The sequence below is a fragment of the Glycine max genome, chromosome 1 (genome assembly GCF_000004515.6).
Source record: "Glycine max cultivar Williams 82 chromosome 1, Glycine_max_v4.0, whole genome shotgun sequence".
Classification (NCBI taxonomy): domain Eukaryota; kingdom Viridiplantae; phylum Streptophyta; class Magnoliopsida; order Fabales; family Fabaceae; genus Glycine; species Glycine max.
Genome location: NC_016088.4, coordinates 47,217,619 through 47,238,521, shown reverse-complemented (window position 1 = coordinate 47,238,521; position 20,903 = coordinate 47,217,619). Strand labels below are relative to the sequence as shown.

The 20,903-nt window shown below is 33.9% G+C and overlaps 2 protein-coding genes across 2 annotated transcripts; both read right to left on the bottom strand.

Moving 5' to 3' along the window:
- Window positions 1-2,547: 2,547 nt before the first annotated feature.
- On the bottom strand, window positions 2,548-3,212 carry LOC121174038 (uncharacterized). The gene has a single exon (XM_041012142.1). It carries the CDS (start codon window positions 3,210-3,212, stop codon window positions 2,646-2,648), a length of 567 nt encoding a protein of 188 aa, XP_040868076.1. The 3' UTR covers window positions 2,548-2,645.
- A 58-nt stretch (window positions 3,213-3,270) lies between these two features.
- LOC121174768 (uncharacterized protein At2g29880-like) lies at window positions 3,271-3,755 on the bottom strand. The gene is made up of 2 exons (XM_041014831.1): window positions 3,630-3,755; window positions 3,271-3,537 (listed from the first exon to the last, which is right to left on the bottom strand). Exons 1-2 carry the CDS (start codon window positions 3,753-3,755, stop codon window positions 3,271-3,273), a joined length of 393 nt encoding a protein of 130 aa, XP_040870765.1.
- Between the last annotated feature and the right edge of the window lie 17,148 nt (window positions 3,756-20,903).

The window sequence follows — 20,903 nt, the reverse complement described above, 5'->3', positions numbered from 1 at the left end:
CATATTATATTAATTTTGATGTATATTTTTTTATTCATAGAAATTGAAGATAAATATCAAACAATTTGTAGTAGTTCATGTATTCCACTGGACCAATTGAATTAGACTTAGTAATTTTGATGTATATGCATGAATAATGTATCAACTAATTTTAGATTATCATATTATTTTGTAATTTGAGTATTATTCATAATACATCGATTTTATCATTAATGTGGAGCTGAATTTAAATACAGAATCGCAAATCCCACTTGGCATTGGTAAATTGGTTTTAAAATATCTTCCATAGGGGCATACTGCATATATACATACGCGCGTCTTTAGTCTTAGCTTTCTTTCAAAAGTTTGAAAAAAACATGGCTAGAAAAAAATAAAAAGTGTATTAGTACTACAGCAACCCCTGAATTTTCGTGCCATGGATTCGACCACCCATAGCACGTATTTCTGAGCAAAAACCCTCTTCTTTGCAATTTATTGCATAGCTTTCATCAAATCTTGTGTAATCTTAGTATGTAAGAGAGTTAGGATAGTGATATATGGGAGATACGATTTTCAGTACAGATTCATTTTAGGAATGGATATGGAACCTTAATGGAGAGCTTCCTTGGCTTCTTCTTTGTCTCCTTATGTTATGTTATGTTGTTTTTTTTTCATTTGTTTTGTAATGATTGAATCAAAATTTTATGAACTTTTAGACTATTTAGTTGCGTTTTAAACACATGCTTTATGTTTCAATTTCCTTTCTTTGTGCTTAATATTATATGGGTGTGAAATTAGGCAATTGAATCTAGCATAGGGTTAACTCTAGATTTTGAGTTGAACTGAGATTTGGAACACATAATTTGCATAAGCAATAGGAATGAAAATGTGTAGGTTATGTGCACTCTTTGAGAATCCAAGTGTAATGGACGAGTGCTTAATGAGTGCGCCTAAGAAATTAAGGTTATTTGCTTTGCCAACAAGGGGACACATTGCTAAGGAATTGGAACAAGATTATTTAGTGAATTTGTGCATTGAACTAAGGTGTAGTTGAGATTCAAGAGAACAAGCCTAGGAGCTAAGAGTGGAGAATCACGAGTTATTTTGTGTATTTATTTTTATTTTTTAAGTCTTGTGTGTTGATTTTGTGAGGTCTGAACTCTAACATAGATAAATTTAATTTTGACAATTAACCATCCGTCAGAATTTAACCTATATATGATTTGTTTTACTAATGTCAAAGATTAGTGTACGGTGTTCATCATCCTAGTCGTTTGAGACGATGATACTTTTTTATCACTTTATTACTTTTTGACTAGTACATACTAATGCAGCAACACATGCCATAGGGTAGAGTCCAAAGGAGAAGAAATCAAGAAAAGAGTGCTAAATCTAAACATGAATTCTAAAATTTCCTAATTCTTATTTTCTTAATGTTTTACAGTTAAAAACAATAGTAATGTACCATATCAACCCATCTTGATCATATTTATGATGGTTTAAAAAAGATGGAAGAGGATCCTCTCCCGCGGGCCGCGGCTCCCGTCTCTAGCCTTCTCCAACATTTCTTTCAACCGTTGGATGATATTATTTGTTAATGAATGTGATCCTCTCCGTGAGAGAAAAAATACAACACTTGCATTACTTTAAAATTATCATAAATAAACAATTTTTAGTACATAAATTGTACTATAATTAAAATTGTTATATATATTAATAAGTATTTTAGGTTATACTAATAAATATTTAAAATTTATACTTAAAATTTATAATAAAATTTTCTCTATCTATCCCAAAATTTATCTTTATATGCGCATTTGGACTTCTTAATTCCTTATCTCTTTCAATCTATCATCTTTTATCTTTATCTAATAGTTTTATTTTTTTAAAATTACAAATAGTTAATGTACATTATACCACAATTTAAATTTAAATTATATAAAAAATATTTATCATGTCCAATTGTAAAATATAAATTATATTTTAATTGAAAGGGTCTCACTCTCTAAATTTTGCATTTTAATTTTATAATATAGAAATAAGTTATACATACAATTTAGTTTGAATTAATTTTCAAAATTACACTTAAAATTCAAATTAGTACCGTTAAAAATTTAGTATTTCAGTTTTTTCTCATTTCTTTTGACTCGATCATTAATATTTTTTTAATTTATATAAATTTGTAGTTATTTTTTTTAGCTATTATTTTTTTATGATGAAGGATAATTTTAAATATTTTATCATGGAGTTAGGGTTTTACACAGCTTTAGGGGGTGTATTGGATTGGGATTTTGAGAGAATATTTTGACAAAAACAATCTTGAAGATTTTAAAAGATTATGTGAGATTGTATTGATTTTGTGGGATTTTAAAAGATTTTCTTTAAAAGACTTTTTACAATCAGGATTCTTAACCCAAGATTTTAATGGATTTCTAACACAGATTTTTAAGATTTCAAAGTACTTTATGGATTTTTAAGATTTTGAAAGATTAATACATTTTAAACAAAAAAATAACGGAAGTTACAAAAGTGAATGAAAAAGATGATAAATAAATTATAATGTTTGAATAAAGAAAATAAAAACGATAGAAATTTTAAACCTTTTAATAACAAAGTCATTATTACCTAAAAAAATAATAACAAAGTGATTCTCACTTCATGTTCGCCTAATTATTAGCATTTCTCCACATATCTGAACCTATATTAGTCCTCCATATATTAGCATCTTCTCGTTCCTGCTCTTGTGTTTGAACAATGGGTTCATGATCATTGTCTTCGTAATTTGGTAACACTGAAGATGAAGATGAAGACTCGTCAGTAGGTTCCACTGGAAATTCATCAGAACGACATTCTTTGCGAAGAAAATTATGAAGTGCTGCACATGCCAACACAAGCTCTGCTTGTGTTTTAAATAGAAATGGAGGTGCTGACTTAAAAATTGTGAACCGCGATTTAAAAATACCAAATATCCTCTCAATCACATTCCTTAAGGATGCATGCCGAAGATTAAATAATTCCTTTTCATTTTCAGGGTCATTACCGTGACCTGCAAAATCTTGTAGATGATATCGTACACCTCGATATGGGGCTAAAAATTTGCGTCGATTAGGAAATCCACAATCCACCAGATAATACTTACCTTGGGGCACTTTAAGTCCATTCTTCCTTGCCAAAGCATCACTTAACACCTTGGAATCATGTGCTGAACCCTCCCACCCGCTAAGAACGTACATGAATTCCAAATCAAAGTTACAAGCAGCTAATACATTTTGTGATATATTTCCATGACGATCACGATAACTGCTTACATCTTGGTGATGGAGGCTGATATGCTGGTTCATAGTTATTTGGTGTTATGAATGTATCACTATTAGGATCATATGAAAATTCTTCTATCCCAACAGTTCTATTTTCTGGCTCAAAAGTTGTTGCATCAGTATCATCTGGATCGACTGATATAGAATTATTCCCACTAGAAACTCCACCCCCAACAACGATCTTCAAATACTCATAATCAACCATACTTTTTCCTCGAAGTTTGTTGTGACTTGGGTGGGACTAAAAAAAATCATTGTTAATATACTACAAATATTATAATTTACTAAATTTATAACTATTAATATATTTAAAAGATTATGAACTTAGCTCACCTTTAAGTAATCTTTCCATACATCCTCATGAGCAGTGAAAGTTTTTCCAATTGGGTCCCATCCAAAGCCAGAGTTGTTGCGCATAAGGGTTGACATCATGTTATACTGGTTTCGAAACCACTTCATCCTTAGTTTTTGCATTGAGTTGAGGAAGTATTATTCGTTCTACATTTTGTTTGCTAAGTGACCCATTGGCATCACGCAATCCCCTATTCATAGCATCCACCAAGAGGTGCAACAACTCATTGGTATCCTCCATAGTCCAAGATACATAATTATCTTTGTCTCTACTCTTTCCTTTGTTATTTTCTTGTGAATCCCCCATTTGATCGCTAATATATATATAAGAAACTAGTTATTTGACAAAAATAGTTATTGTTTCCTAATTGTCAAAAGTATAGTGACTATATCCCGAATAATATACAATTCAATAGAAAAACCAATAAAAAACTACCTAATAATAAAATAAGGGTCATGCTAACATGCGCACTTAGGGCACATGTTAAGGATACTTCCAATAGTAACTATGTCTTAAAAACAACAATTTTTTACTTTTAAAAAAGTAAATTGCACAACTTTCAATATAAAATTTCTATACATAATACACTAACAAGTGTCTTAAGGGCACATGTTAGCATTTTCCATAAAAATAATACTCATATATCATAAAATCGTTTTAAAAAAAAAACTATTAACAAAATAACAATAATAATAACACAATAACAATTAAAAAATTATTAACACAATAATAATAATAATAACACGCTGTCAAAAAAATAATAATAACACATTAATAATTAACATTTTATTAATAACACAAGAAAATAATAATAATAATAATGGACGTTGTAAAAAAACAAGTTGAAGAAACAGAAAAAAAAAAAGAGTTTTTTATTTTGATTTGCATATACAGTACTAAAAAAAAAGCAATATGAAATCTTGATGCATATCAATTGTCATTCTTTTGATGCATATTCATTGCCTGGACGTTGAAAACAATATGAATACGAAATCTTGAAGCATATACAACACCCTTTTCTTTTGATTTGCGTAATATACATATAGTATGAACAATATTGACTATCGATTGCCATTAAAAAAATAGGTAAAATTGATTGAAAAGTTGTAAGAGAATGAACCTGGTAGTGGTTTGTGTCTTGTTCGGCAGGAGAAGAAAAAATCTTTGGAAGATTATGAAAAGCCTCAAGGGTTTGGGTGAGATTGTTGGAGGAGTATTTTATGTGTATTTCTAACTAAAAAGTCTCTCAAAATCCATTCCACAAAAGAATCCATCAAAATCTATTTACTTTTGAATACCAAAAGACATTTTAAAAGTGATAAGAAATCTCAATTGAATACCAACAGATTTTGTTGCCCTGAAAAAAAAATCTTTATTGTCTTAATTGAATACCACAAGATTTGTTTATATTTTATAAAAGTCTTGATTGAATACCACAAGACTTTTTAATCATAAAAAAGTCTTTTAAAATCCTTTGAAATCTTAATCCAATCTTTTAAAAGTCTTAATTGAATACCACAAGATTTGTTTATATTTTTCATGTATTCATATCGATAAAATGCGAATGTCAAATGAAATGTGAGTCTGCATTCAATTTCTTAGTGTGCCATTTTTTCTTTTTGAAATAAGAATCATTAAATCAATCTAACAAATTATGCTTGTGCTGGAGAGAGCAGGAGGGAAAATCACGCTGGACAGGATCCGAATCCAACAAAGACAAATTGAAATGGTCAACAGGTTATAATATCCAGCCAAACCCATTAAAAGGTATGGGGTTACGCGAGTCAGTCTGTCAAAATCATAGCCATAGTGCCCTTACAAGGAGTGGGAATAAATAATTAAATTCATGACATATGCAGAAAATAAAATTCACGTAATGTAAACAAGTTACTGAAGAAACAAAAAATAAAACTTATAATTATCAAATGAAAAATTATACATATATGATAAATTATGCGTGAAATTATTTAAATTTCTTTGGCAATTCTTTTATGAACAGCTACGGCTTTTTTACTTTCCATCAATAAAAATTTCAATATTGCATGCGAATTTTCCTGTAAATTTTTATATTTCACTTTCAACTCCCTCATAGAAATGAAACTCTCACTTTGATATGATTTGAAAATTTGATCCGTTTCGTTTCTTTAATAAAATATACAATCTAAAACTTCATGGTATAACTATAGTTAGATAAACTTTTGTTTTATTCTCAAATATAAAAAAATTTATAATAATTTATGCGATTTAGTCAACTAATTGTGCTACACTTCTTGGTAGCTAACCCTTTCGCATCACTTAACAATAACTCTATAAAACATTTTTTTTGTGTGTGTGTGTTTTTATTACAGAGTTTCAAATGAGAATTTGAATGAATCCAATGCAACTAAGTGATCTCTCACCAACAGTATAAACTGTATAGCAATTAAATTGGAGCCAAAAGCCACATCTATTGAAAGAAGCAGTGGGACCTACAAGAACAAAGGTAGAAGTAAGGGCAGCAGACAAAGATACATGGTAACGTTGCCTCAGTGTTCCTCAATCAACGGGCACAGTTGAGTGTTCCAACCGCCAGTACCGACGTGGCACAATCTCACGGACACATGGGTAACCGCTAAATCTCAACTGATGAAAAAAAAAAGTTGGGAACAGTAATTTCCTTTTGGCGTGTTTGATTTGATGTTGAATTTTTTAAAATTAATTATATTAAAATATTAGATTTGTTTGAGGTATTTTCTCATTTTTAGTTTTAAAATTCTTAAAAATTAAAATTAATTTTTGTTTATTTTTTTAATTTTTAAAAGGACGTTACAAATTGAAGATAAATAAAATGAATTAATTATTTTATCTTATATCTCTATTATGAAATAATGACAATGATAAAGATAACAGATGAGAGTAGAGTAACGACAGTGACGATAGTAACAATAATGGTGATGATGGTGACAACGACAATGGTGGTGGGGTGGAATAAGGGCACCATCGATGGTGGCTATGGTGGTGAAATGGTGATGGTAATGATAATAGTGGTAGAATGATAATGGTTGTGTTTTAAAAGCCAGACCAACCCGACTGGTCGGATCAATTCGAACGCGACCTGAAGGTCTGGTCTAGTCAAGTTACCTATTGAATCAATCATGCATTGAACCTGGTGTAACCTAGTACAACCCGAATGAGTTTGTTGTTTAACCGTTGGCCCACTAACCTGGGTCTGGTCACGCCCAAGGCAAGAAACATGTTGGATCATGCAAGTGAATTAAGTTTGGGTATAAAGTTTTAATGTTTTTTTTTATTAAAGATCAAGTCATGCGGTTCAATTAGTGACTAATTAATTCAACCATTGACCAAGTGACACAATGTCTTGATCGGGTCAATCACCGGTTTGATTTTAAAATGGGTGGTGATGGTGGGGTGGAATAGTAGCAACGACCACAACAACAACAATAAGACGATGGAATGGTGGTGGTGGTTGTGGTGGTGACAACACTAGTGGTAGTAGTGGTGATAACAGTGGAGAAACGATAGTGGTGGCGACGACAATACTAATAGTTGTAGTAGTGGAATGGTGGAGGTAGCAATGACGATGTGGTGGAGACAACGACAATGGTGGTGGCAGGCGTGGTGGTGGTGATTAGAATGTATTTTTTAAAACTAAAAATCAAATTCACAAAACTTTTTTCCTTGGTTTTGATAATGAATGTAAAATTATTTTGAAATTGAGGTAAAAATCAATTCAGCTTCAACACATTTTATTTTAAAAATTACGTTTAAAAATAAAAAATCAGAAACTCACCACCACCTCCAAAGGAGCCTTAGCTAATGTGATTTTAGGTACATGTTAATTTTTTAATTTGCATGTCTGGATTAATATTAAATAATTGATTTTAGATTTAAAATTAATTTTAAAGTAAAATAATTTTAGGTAACTTTAACGTTAAATAGAAAATTTTATATTGAATTTTGTTATTAACTTATTTTTAAAATAAAAACATTCAAACATTTTTTTATTTTATAAAAATATTCAAACATAAATTATATCACTTTAAAATTAATTTTAATTAAAATCAATTTTATAAAATTAATTTAGACAACACTACTCGTCCAAACATGCACTTTAATTTGATCTTTAATTTCCTCACTTTTGCTGGTCAAAATTTGGAGAGTACACTATCCTTTTCCTGTATTAATTAGAGTTGGTGAGACGCGAGGAATGAAATTAGCAAAAATGTCCAATTTGTCTTATGAATAACTAGTTCTTAGTTAAGACTAACACATGATGTTTTCTCATTTTGTCCCCCAACTAAATATCCTTTTATTAATTAGTTTGTACCATATCCGATTATTGAACGTGTATAAACATAGTTCTTCCTGAACGGGTGGGTTATGAAAAAGGCTCAACCCTCCAAAACTACAACCTATTATGGTGACCATTGACCAATCGATCGACATTGATGAGATATGTTATGTCGACATGTATATTTCTATAGCCATGCATTAAATGAGTATCTCTACCATGACTAAGACAAATCAATCTATTGAAAGTGTTTGAGGTGACTTGACTATAGATAAGAACCAACCCATGCATAAGATAGCTTAACATGCATAAGATAGCCAAATATAATCGCAAAAGAATGATTTAATATTAGTATTAGGATTTAAATATGTTTTTATTTCTATAATATATCACTTTTTTTATTTTGATCTTTGTAAAGTTTGTTTCAAATGATCCAAGTAATTTTATAATTTATTTTAGTTTTTGTTATTTTATTTTAATATTTCTAATATATTTATTTATTAGTTTCTATAATATTTTATTCATTTTGAGTTAATTTATTTTTTAGAAATGATAGCTAGGGACAAAAAGCAAATTATTCACATGTTAACAAAAACGAGAAAAAAAAAAGCATTTATATTACAAAGACTAAATTAAAATAACAAAAACCAAAATAAAAAAAAATGATAATGAATATTTAAAAAAAATTATAAGAACCAAAACAAAAAAATGTGATATATTACAACAAACAAAAACATATTTAAGTTTAGTACTCATAAAACTTTTATCATTAGTTAGCCAATGGTAACTAGCGTGTGTTTTTTTGCTAGATGATAAGGTTCAACCCTAACTTGTGCAAAAAATTACATTTACTCTATGCAGGATCTTAATTAATTTTTAATTTCAATTAAATGGTGTCCCTCAATAACTCAATATTTGCAAATTGACTATACCAAACGTCATTCTCTTTCAATCTAAGGACAACTCCAATGAGAGTTTTTATCTAACGGTAACACTAAATAAAAACTCATGAGTGAGTTTTATGTTATTGGAGAGCAACTCCTCTTACAGCAAGCTAGATACACATCTGCATATAGAGAGGAATAAAAGGAAGAATGAAGAGAATGCAATATGAGAGAAAATAGGCTTTCTCATTAAGTGTAGTAAAGTCAATACAAGAAATGGATTTATATACAACAACATACAAATGGATGGTTACCCATGTATATTTGTAACCATATTAACTAACTTTCAGATTTGGATTACACTCTAACATTTCCCCTTAATCCAAAACAATCTGATTCTAAATTCAGTAAGGTTCTTGACTTCTCAAATCTTTCATATTTCAAAGGTTTGGTAAAAACATCAGCAACTTTGTCATTGGTGCTGCAATATACAAGCTCCAATCTTCCTTTACTTACTTGATCTCAAAGGAAATGATATTTAGTTTCAATGTGCTTGCTTTTTGCATGAGAAAGTGGATTCTTTAACAAGCTAATGGTTGATTTATTGTCAACATACATTTGTACTGTCCTTTCATACTGTAATTTCATCTCTTTAAGTAGAGCACAAACTTTGACAAGCGGCTTCAGCTGACCTTATATATTTAGCTTCACAAGAGGAGAGTGCCACTACACTTTGCTTCTTTGAACACCAGGATATTGGTGCATCCAGTTACTTAAACAAGTATCCAAAGGTGCTTTTTCTCTCAACCTTATCACCACACCAGTCTGAATCAGACCAGGCTTCAATGCATGATCTGTTTTGATCATTCCCTATTGGAAACAATAAACCAAAATCACTTGTTCCCTTGAAATACCTCAGGATATGCTTAGTTGCGGTCATGTGAGGAGCTAGAGGATTACCCATAAATCTGCTAAGCAATCCCATTCCATAACTAATGTCAGGTTTGCTGTTGCATAGGAACCTGAGTGAGCCAATAATCTACTTGAACAATGTTGCATCAACTAGCTTTTCATCTAGTTCTTCTGTTAATTTCAAGTTTGGCATCATGGGTATTGGAGTTGTGTTGCAATTCTCCATATTAAAGTGTTTCAGAACCTCACCAGTATATTTTCTCTGGTGTAGGAAAATTCCCTTTTGAGTATGCATAAATTCAAAACCAAGGAATGTAGGATTCCAAGGTCTGTCATGTCAAACTCTGACTTCATCTTTTCTTTGAATTGCTTGATTTCTTCATTCACATCTCTTGTAATTATCAGATCATCCACATACAAGCATACAAATAGCAAGTTCTTGTGCTGAATTTCCCTTACATACACACTAAACTCTATTATGCATTTCACAAATCCTTGTTTGCTAAGGAAATTGTCAATCAATATGTTCCAAGCTCGAGGGGCCTGCTTGAGGCCATAAAGAGCTTTAAGTAATCAGTATACTTTGCGTTCCTTCCCTTTTATTTCAAATCTTGGTGGCTTCAAGATGTATACTTCTTCTAGTGGACCATTCAAAAAGGTAGATTTGATGACATATGGTCCAATTTTTAGAACTGGCAACGGCAATTAGTAATCTAATTATTTCCATTCTTGCAACTGGGGCATATACTTTTGTATAATCAATTCCTTGTTTATGAAGGAATCCTTTTGCAACAAGCCTGGCTTTGTGTTTTCCAATTGAGCCATCTGGTTTGAGCTTTACTTTAAACACCTACCTCACATCAATTGGATGTTTATTATGTGGTAAATCAACCAGCTCCCAAGTTCTATTTTTCTCTATGGCATCCAACTCTTCTTTCATAGCAGCATTCATTCTCTGATATCCAGGGCATGCTTCCAATGTACAAGTTCAGTGTCAACCATAAAAGCGAAATGTACCATTTCACCATCATTAGAGATTGAACTATTATTGTATAGTTCATAATCTGTAAGTCTTGTGGAGGGAAATCTTGTTCTCTGTGACCTTCTTACAGGAGGTTGCGTTGAGCTAGTAGGGTTAACATCCTTGGTTCTTGGGCTGTCCTTGAGAATATATGAGCTAGGAATTTTAGACTCATTTTCCCACTTCTAGGCTGCAGTTCCATCTACCACGACATCTCTGCTAATCACCACCTGCTGCTTCAAGGGGCTGTAAAGTTTGTATGCACCAGTTGGATGATATCCATTTAGGATAAGAGCTTCACTCTTATCATATAGCTTTCTTCTCCTTTCATCTGGGATGTGTATGTAGCTAAGAGACCCAAAAATCCTCAGATGATTCACCATAGGCTTGTCCCCAATCCAAGCTTCTTCAAGTGTTACAGATTGAAGTCTCTTGGTGGGACATCTATTCAAAACATATGTTGTTTGTGGTGACAGTTTATCCCCAGTAGCAATTTGGTAGTCCTTTCCCTTTAAGCATACACGTAGCCATATCCAGTTGGGTTTTGTTTTTGCTTTCTGCCAAGCCATTGTACTGAGGTGTATAGGGAGTTGTTACCTCATGTTCAATTCCTTTAGCTTCATAGAATTCTTTGAACTCCTTAGAGTTATATTAACCCCTTCATCTGTTATAAGGATCTTTAGCTTCAATTTAGATTGTCTTTCACCTGAGGTGCAAAATTTCACAAAGAGAGAAAACACTGAACCTTTCTCTTTTAGCAAATATATCCAAATCTTCTTGGTAAATTCATCCACAAAAGTTAGGAAATACCTATTACAACCAAGGGATGGAGTATCGAATGGTCCACACACGTCTAAATGGACTATTACAAGAGGTTGTTTGGCTCTTTGTGGTGCCTTGGTCTTGAAAGCTTTTCTGGGTTGTTTGCCAATCAAGCATCCATCACAGGTTTTCTGGGGTGAGTGAATGGATGGCATTCCAAGCGCCATTTGTTTGGTGCTTAGTTGATGCTGACTCTTAAAATTTAAATGGCCATATCTATAGTGCTATAGCTACCTATCTTCTTTTATGTTAACAGTGGACAAGCATTGAATGGCAGCAGTACTTAAATTCACCTTGAATGTCCTATTTCTGGATAATGGTGCCTTGAGCACTAGTCTTTGTTTATCATCAAAGATCTCAATATAGTTTGCCTACATTGCCATGGTATATCCTTTCTCAAGAAGCTACCCCAAGCTAAGTAGATTCTTGTTCATTGAAGGTACATACAGCACATCATGCATATATGTTATTTCTCCATTCTATCATGTGATCATCACCTTTCCTATACCTTCTGCAAGGATGGTGCTATTATCTACAAACCTCACACTAGTGGTGACATTTGTCAGACCCTAATTTCATTTGGGAACTATCATTCGTTAACATTTTGATTATCGCTAGCTAAATTGAGCTGTTTGACACCAATTGTCACGCAAGATGAAATATTATTCGATGTTTCGGTAAAAAATGCAAAAAATACCCAAAAAAGAGGGTAAAAGGATCATTTTAAGCCTTTTTCTGAACCCTGGCTCACCCAGGCTAGCCTTTGGCTCGCCTAGGCCCCCAAATAGCTTAGGGGTGAAGTAACCAGCTCGCCTGGGTGAGCTGAGGTCGCTTAGGCGAGCAAGGTTACTTCAGGTTGAAGCAACAGCTCGCCTGGGCGAGCTCCAGATCCACTAAACCCCCTCATTTCCTATAAATAGGCGTGAGGGGGGCTGAAGGAAGGGTCCAACATCTGAATATTGAGAGGATTTCAGTGAAATTTGAAGAGAAGAAGAAGAAAAATGAGGCTGAGGCGCTACCGAATTGCGACCATAATTAACTTCTACATCGTTCTTCGTTCGATGTTCTTCTTATAAAGTGAATTTTGACCAATCATTTACATCACAAATTATCTTTTAATGAGATTGAAAGTTAATAAGTGAAACCAAGATGAAACCAGCATGTAATTGAGTTTTTATCCATAAAAAAGTCGCTTGAATCCGTTCAAGGTCCAACGTCTTAACGGTCCCTTTTGTTTTTGTTGGTTAAAATGAACCTTTCAAAAGTTTAAAATCAATTCTAACACCCAACTTTCTCACTTTTAAAGAATTATGTAGGTATGAGTTCCTCATTGCACTTGAGGATACATAGGAGTAAGGGCAACACCCTTGTCGACCTCAAAAAATAAAGAAACATAAAAAGGGAAAATAAATAATATTGAAGTCATGTTTTTGTACACTCGATTAAAGGCTGTCATCCCTTGTGACGGACGTGTGGGGTGCTAATACCTTCCCCGCACGTAAACAACTCCCGAATCCTTTTATTTGAAATTCGCAAACCCCTTTTGGGTTTTTCTAACGTTTTCCTCAAATAAACGCTGGTGGCGAGATTTGATCTAAATCAGATCCATCTTTACTGCTCCTGGTTACCATAAGCAAAATTTGATCTGAATAAGATCCATCTTCCTCCTATTCCAAGTGTGCCTGATCATTCTTCTTATATTTGCTATGGACATTGTTGTTGCCAATCTGCTAGCATTCATGGGAAAAGTGCCCAAATTTATCACAATTGTAACACTGGATCTTTCTTTTGTCAATAAGCCTTTTACCACCTCGACTTCTGAAAGAGTTTCCTCCTCTAGAACTGGAATTATCATGCTGCTCATTTGAATTGCTTCCAAGACTATGATCTTGGGAAGTTGAACTGTGTGTTTCTGCATTTTGATCACTACTACAATGTGATCAAAGTTGGGTGTTAATGTTCTGAGCACCTTCTCCATAATCTTTGAATCGTCCATTGCTTTATCACAGGCTCGCATGGAGTTTGTCACCACCAGAATTCGATTAAAATAGTTTGTGATGGTTTCCTGCTCTATCATTGATAACAACTCATGTTGTCTTCTAAATTGTAGCTTGACCTTCTTTGTTCTCCCAATATTGCCATATACTTGTTGCAAAATATCCCATGCTTGCTTCAAGGTTGCAGCTTATGAAATTTTTTGAAACACTTTTGCAGAAACACATTGATTCAAAAGAACTCGAGCCTTGCAGTCTAGTCGCTTGTTCTCTCGATGCGTCTAATCCTGTTCTGCTAAAGCATTATTGGAGGGTTCTTGAAACCCATCTCTCACGATCTCATCAAGTTCTTGGAATCCAAGAATAGCATCCATCTTCATGCACCAATCTTCATAACCTTTCCCATCAAACATAGGGAGATTTCTAGGTATGGCATTCACAGTAGCCATAAGAGCATGCTTGCAGCAGTGCTCTCAATAGCAACAACAATGGTGCTTCCTTTTCACAGGTCCCTGTTTATGCACAAGCTCTAATACCAATCTGTTAGAGCAAGCTAGATACACATTTGCATATTGAGAGGAATAAGAGGAAGAATGAAGAGAACGCAAGATGAGAGAAAAGAGGTTTTCTCATTAACTGTAGTAAAGTCACTACAAGAAATGGGTTTATATACAATAACATACAACTGGATGGTTACCCATGTATATCTATAACCATATTAACTAACTTTCAGCTTTGGATTACACTCCAACAATTGTGTGGGACTCACTTATTGTTTGGGACTCACTCCTTAAAAATTTATTATGTGGGGTCCATATGAAAAAAAATTTAGTAAGTTTTATGGTTGAAGTTAAAGTTAATTGAGTTGCTTAGAGTAAAAAATGTGTTATAATATTATATAGAAAAAAACTAATATGATCTTATTCTGATTTGGGTTTATGTTCTCCCTTGTAACCACGAATTACAATGCCACGATGGTTGGGTTCTGAGAAGAAGAAAAAGTAGTAATTGTGACAAAAATGCATATTGAATAGGGGAACAACTTTTCCCACTATTACTTTTGTTATTCCCACTACCTAGATTTCAAAATTCTAAGGAAAAGACCAAAATAACCCTTATGCAATTTCTTACACCCTCACCCCTTCCTCTTCAGTCTTCCCCTCTTTCCTTTGGCTTGTTTCCCTAAACAAGACACATCGGGGATGGCGGTGGCGTCATTGCCACCAACGATGGGATGGTGGTGGTTTCCATCCATGAGCTCCATGTTCTCCCACTCCTCTTCCACGGTGGCATCATCGCGGCAAACAAAGTTGGAGTGCCACACCAGCTAGATCTAGCCTAACCAAATTGAATCCCCCATTCCTTCGTGTTGCACGACACCAACCAAATCTCACCCAACTAGATCGGCATCGCACCACATTGACCACCTCTCCCCCACCATATTTGTGTCACGATGTGTCAAGATCTAGGTTGATTTGTGTGCCCCATTACCCTTGCTCCCACTAGATCTATTTCTCTTTTTTGGATCTTTTTTTGCAATTTTGTTGTTGAATCATTGTTGTTGTTGCTGTAATCAATGGGTTTGGGATGGTAGCTTTGGGATATTGAGGTGGTTGCAATTCTAGTTGGGGAATGGGAATGTTTGACAACAATGGAAATATAATTTTGTTATTGTACAATGTACAACGGAATCATATTTTTGTTGCATAGATGGGGTGGAAAAAATAAAATAATGGAAATACGATTCCATTGTCACTGTACAAAGAAATCATATTTTCATTTTTTTTCACCCTCACTTTAAAATAGAAACACAATTCCATTGTACATGGTACAACGAAATCATATTTATGTTGTTTTATATTTTTCACCCCCATATGTGCAACAAAAACACGATTACATTGTACAAGAGTGAAATGGAATCATTTTTCTATTGGAAGAGTAATTTTAAAAAATGCAAAAAGCTACCCACATGGGTAGTGCCAATAGTAGTTCCCATTAAATAGGCTTAAGAGATTGAAGGGTAAGAAGCCTACACCCACCCAAAAGTTTGGACTCAGAGCTCATTGTAGTTCTTCCGAGATTTGTTCATGTCATTAGGAATTGCAAATAAACTCAAAAGAGTGTTGCTAGGTGCACTCAACAATATTGCTTGTGCACCCAACAATTTAAGTGAAGTGGCAAAAATGCGCTTCACTTAAATTTTAAAAGCCAGCGACCTCCCCTCTCCCTCGTGCATTCCGTACATTCTCTAGCGGCAACGTACCTTCTTCCTCATCCATCTCTGTGTTATCTTTGTTATATATTAGTTTTTTTGTAACAAAAATAGACAAGGAGACATAGTTTGTTTTTTATGTAATTAATTAATTGTAGTTTTTTTTTTAAGTTTCTTTTTAATAAAGAAGTTGTTTTGATTACATAAAATTAATTAAAAAGAAATTTTGAAAGTATATATATAAAATAATTTTTTTTATTTATGAATAATTATATAGTAATTGATTGAAGTATTGTTTGAATTTTAACATAAATTTGCATGTATGTTCAAATTTGTAGACAAAGGTTTGGGTCGTGCTTTAGGCAGAGTTATAGGAAGAGCCTTGGGAAGAGAAGATAATCGTGATTCAGATGAAGTTCCCTAGTAACGAAGGCCCACAGCATCCGCACATAGGCAACGGGAAGTTGTCGTTGTTGCTAAGGATGTTCATCACGTCGATGACGCAACTGACGAGGCCTTCTAATAGCCTCAAGAAGTAGTTGTTGATGCCCATGGTTTTCCAGGCGGGCTGCGTGACACATTAGTTCTAATTGCCTATGCTGATCATGTTGCAGTCATTGTTTGGAATGGAAAGGTATGTATATGATAACTGCTAAATAATAGTAAATTAATAGTGGAAAATCAGTCTAAAATTAACTTAGAATTAATTATTTAGCAGTTATTTATGCTTTAATTTGGAAAGATTTAATTAATTTCAAATTTTGATTGCAGATGAGAAAAGGGAGGTACAACAAGCAAAAATAAAGGAAAAAAAAGAAGAAAATCAGAAGAAGCCCAAGTCCAACAAGGCGTTAAGCGCAGGACGCGCTCAACGCGCAAGAAGTCAAGGCGCTAAGCGCACTACACGCGCTGAGCGCGACGTGGCGCTGAGCACGAGGCTTTGCGCTCAGCGAGACTACGAAAAGCCCAAGCCCAAGTTTGCACCTATAAATAAGAGGGTCAGCCTAGGAAAACGAACACACTTCCTGAGAGCTCAGTTTTCAGACCTCTGGCACTCAGTTCTCTCCTTTTCCTTCCCTTTCCTTATATTCTTATTATCTTTCTTTCACCCCTTTCTCATTGTAAAGACCTCATGACTATGAGTGGCTAATCCCCTAGCTAGGGCCTGGCAGGCCTAAAAAGCCAATGATGTATGGAGCATTTCAAGAGTTATCAACAAAAAGAGGAATTCCCTCCAGGTTCTGTTAGGGTTTAGTCCACTCGGGAGAGGGTAAAGCCTAATTAGGGGTAAGGAATGAATACTTGAATCTGTTTTAAGGGTTAGGCCACTCGGGAGAGGGTAACGCTTAATAGAACACTAAAAGGAAGAAATTATCGGGTTATCTTTTAGAGGGTTTTCCTTCCAGGTTCTTTTATCTGCTTTTATTTCTTATTTATTCTGCATCTCAGACTTTATTTTCTGTTAGTCTTTAGGCCACTCGGGAGAGGGTAAAGCCTAATTAGGGATAAGGAATGAATGTGTGAATCGGTTTTAAGGGTTAGGCCACTCGGGAGAGGGTAACGCTTTATAGAACAATAAAAGAAAGAAATCATTGGGTTAGCATGACCTAATGCCCCAATGCCCATGCTTTAGCAAACATCTAGAATGTAATCTTAATGCATCTTAGTTATTGAGTCTTCGCAAAGGGCATTTGGAAGATAGGTAATTAAGGTAGACTTGTCATCGTGAGGCATCAGGGGCAAGTAGATGGATAGATGTGGGGCAGAATTAGTTCACTGGTATTGATAACAGACAAATCCTGAATTCATATACCTAGGCTAATTAGACTTGTCAGGTTTTAGCGATTTTAATATATAGATTTTATTCCCTATTTTTCTATTGTTGGTTTTTCTTAGAAGTAGTTATTCCTTATTTTACTGTTGGGTTTTATTAGGAGTAAGTAGTTAGGCTTAGTAGATTTAGACTTTATTTGAATTTCATAGAAGTAGTTATCTTTATCGCAATTTAAATATTTTATCTTTTAATTTTATCTTTCAATCTTATCCTTAAATCTTTTATCTTATCTTATCTATTATCTTTATCTTTTATTTTAAATTTCTTATCCTTTGCTAGATTTAGATTACATTTACTTTAATACGCTAAATTTACAATTTACAAACTAAAAACTACTTCACATAAGTGCAACAAAATCCCTGTGGTACGACACTCGGCTTACCGATAAATTATTACTACGAGCGATTTGGTACACTTGCCAAAGAGCTAACAGTATAGTTTTAAATAAATTATATTTCAATAAGTATTTGTTATTATTGTTAAAATTATTTAATTTTTTTTAGGAACATCCTGAATTGAAGTTATCCTCCCATGGAAGGAAGGTTTACCAAGCAATAGCTGAAAGGTTGTTGATGAAGTCAGTGGAATTACTTGAAGTCAGTGCAGATGAAGCCAGAGTTGAGGCAGTACAGTGTCATGGGGCATATGTATGACTATCATGCCTACGAGACATTTATCGTAGCGAATGTGATGTCGCATACTGGACTGTAGCAACTCGAGATTATCTACTGCATTTGTTAGGTTACACTTTTTTTACTAACAACAGTGAACAGACGTGCATGTGGTGTTCTTGGACGCCTTTCGAGACCTCAGTTAGAGAGGAAGCTACGCATGGGGAGTTTCTGCCTTAGTGCATATGTAAGATAATTTGAATGATGCATCTAAGAGCAGCGGCAAACAACTTGTTGGATATATCACACTATTACAGGTAATTGTAATTGAATTTGATTTATTTTTTTGTTTTTTGATTTTTTATTTATTGATTTGATATTTTTTGTTTTGAAAATATGTATAGTGTTGGATTTATGAGCATTTTTCATCTGTTGCTAAGGCTATTACTGCTACAGACTATCATGAAAGGAAACCACGTGTTTGTCGCTGGACCTCTGCAAAGGCATTACCAGTGTCGACATATTGAAAGCGTCTAGATCGACTGACATCTGATGATGTTTCTTAGATGCCTTACTGTGACCACCGTGCAGTTAGAGAGTTTGAGCTCATTTCTTGTTTTTCTGGACATATCCAATGGGGTCCCGTTGTTGTCATACACTGACCAAAGAGGGTTGTGCGACAGTTTGGGTATGTTCAGACGATTCCTCCACACTCTCCGAGTTCAGGATTATGCTTAGAAGATATTGACAAATGGAAATACGTCTCTAAGTACCTTGCATCGGTGGATCAGATTTGTCTTGTGCCTGAATAATGTTCATCAAACTACATGGACTGGTTTTACATGATTTCGCATCCATTCATGAGGCCGACACAACCCAAAGATCCAGTCAGACATCCATCTGTCGTGCAAGATAACACATATGTTGAACTAGATATGCCTCAGTACCCAGTGGTGACAACAACTATGGAGGAAGCACCTGTGCATGCACCTTCTCATATGGAGCAGCCTAAACATGCAATGGTAACATATATATTCATCTTACTCTTAATTTCATTTTATTTAAACATGCAATATGGTTAAACCTTATCCATTGTTGTGAATGTCATAAGAGGTTTGCCAAGCAATAGCTGAAAGGTTGGAGCGATTGTTCAACCTAAGGATAGTGACTGAAGGCACAGAAGCATACGATGTCATGCAAGAATATCTAAGGATCGCTAGAGGTGTGATTGTGGATCGCAATGTATATGTGCGGTCGCGACGAAGGCGGCGCATGGAAGACGCATGAAGACATTTAGAATTTTTTAGCAAATGTGTACACAATGTTTATCATTTTATTTTGTTTGACATTATTTTTATTTTACCAATTTTATTTGAAATGTTTTTTATATTACTATCGAAGCGCTTATATCAACACACGTGAATTAAACCATAAACCTTATTTTCCACACGTTAAAATTTTTTTAATAAGTTTCAAATTAACCCTAAAGTGTAACACTAAACCCTAGTCAGCAAAACCCCTACATTTTGATGTTCTACTAAACCCTAGTTTTCACGTCACAGTTAAACCTAACAACGCACGTAACACTAAACCCTACATATTATAGTAACCCTAAACCATTTGAACATAAGGTATAATACATAATTATGTGAATTTCTAATGAAACAACTGTATATTATTGTAGTACATGACAATGACATAGGTACCTAAATGTTCACTCTTCACTTAAATCAACATAGTTTGTTTTCAACATCATCAAATTTATGTATTGTTGCATTCTACTAATATATGGAGTTAGTCACTGCATAAATTAAAAAAAAAAGATTATGATGAATCTACCTAAACAAAATGATTGTCATACACGTAACCAATACATATTACGTGATGCACAGAAGAATCTGTTGGTGGTTGATTTCTAAGAGGAAAAAACATCATGCTTTGTTGTAGATACAGAGATACAAGGATAACATTATACCTTGATGCAATGACATATCTCATGTCGGTTATATTCATCCACTTGTCCATGGTAACCTGCATGTTATAGTTATACGGATTACATTTATTTAAACTAAATTTTAAATAAAAAATAAAACATAAATTACATACCATGGATAATCCATCAACAAGTAGGGACCTCTTTAGTTCCTCAAATCTGTCTATGTCACCAAGGAGATTGATATACTCATCAGACCATTTGGTAAGTTCTTTAAGCAAATGGTTGCAAACCAACGACCATGAATCTTCACCCGTACCTAATAAGGCAGCAATTACATGATATCCACAGTTACCGTCAACTTTGACATTGACAATTTTTTCAATGGAATCGTGAATGCACGGATGAAATTGATCCAATGTCAACATAGTCTTTCTTGGAATTGCCTGGTCAGATGATGATGCACTACGTTTAACTGAAGAATTACTATTTTGCACAGAATATAAAGCATCAACATACTTCCAGTAAGACAGATCACGCTTTGTTGATCTTTGATGTTTCGTCATCGGTTTCTTCTTAGCACCTTTGGTGTTGACCTTTTTTGGAGGAGGACACATAGAGTTTAGATCAGGGTAGGCAATTTCTTGGAGTTTACTCTTTAGAGTAACTTTGCCACAAACATCAAACTCTTCAAATCGCTTGGATATGATTTTCATTTCTTTGGTTATGCTCACTTGGGGC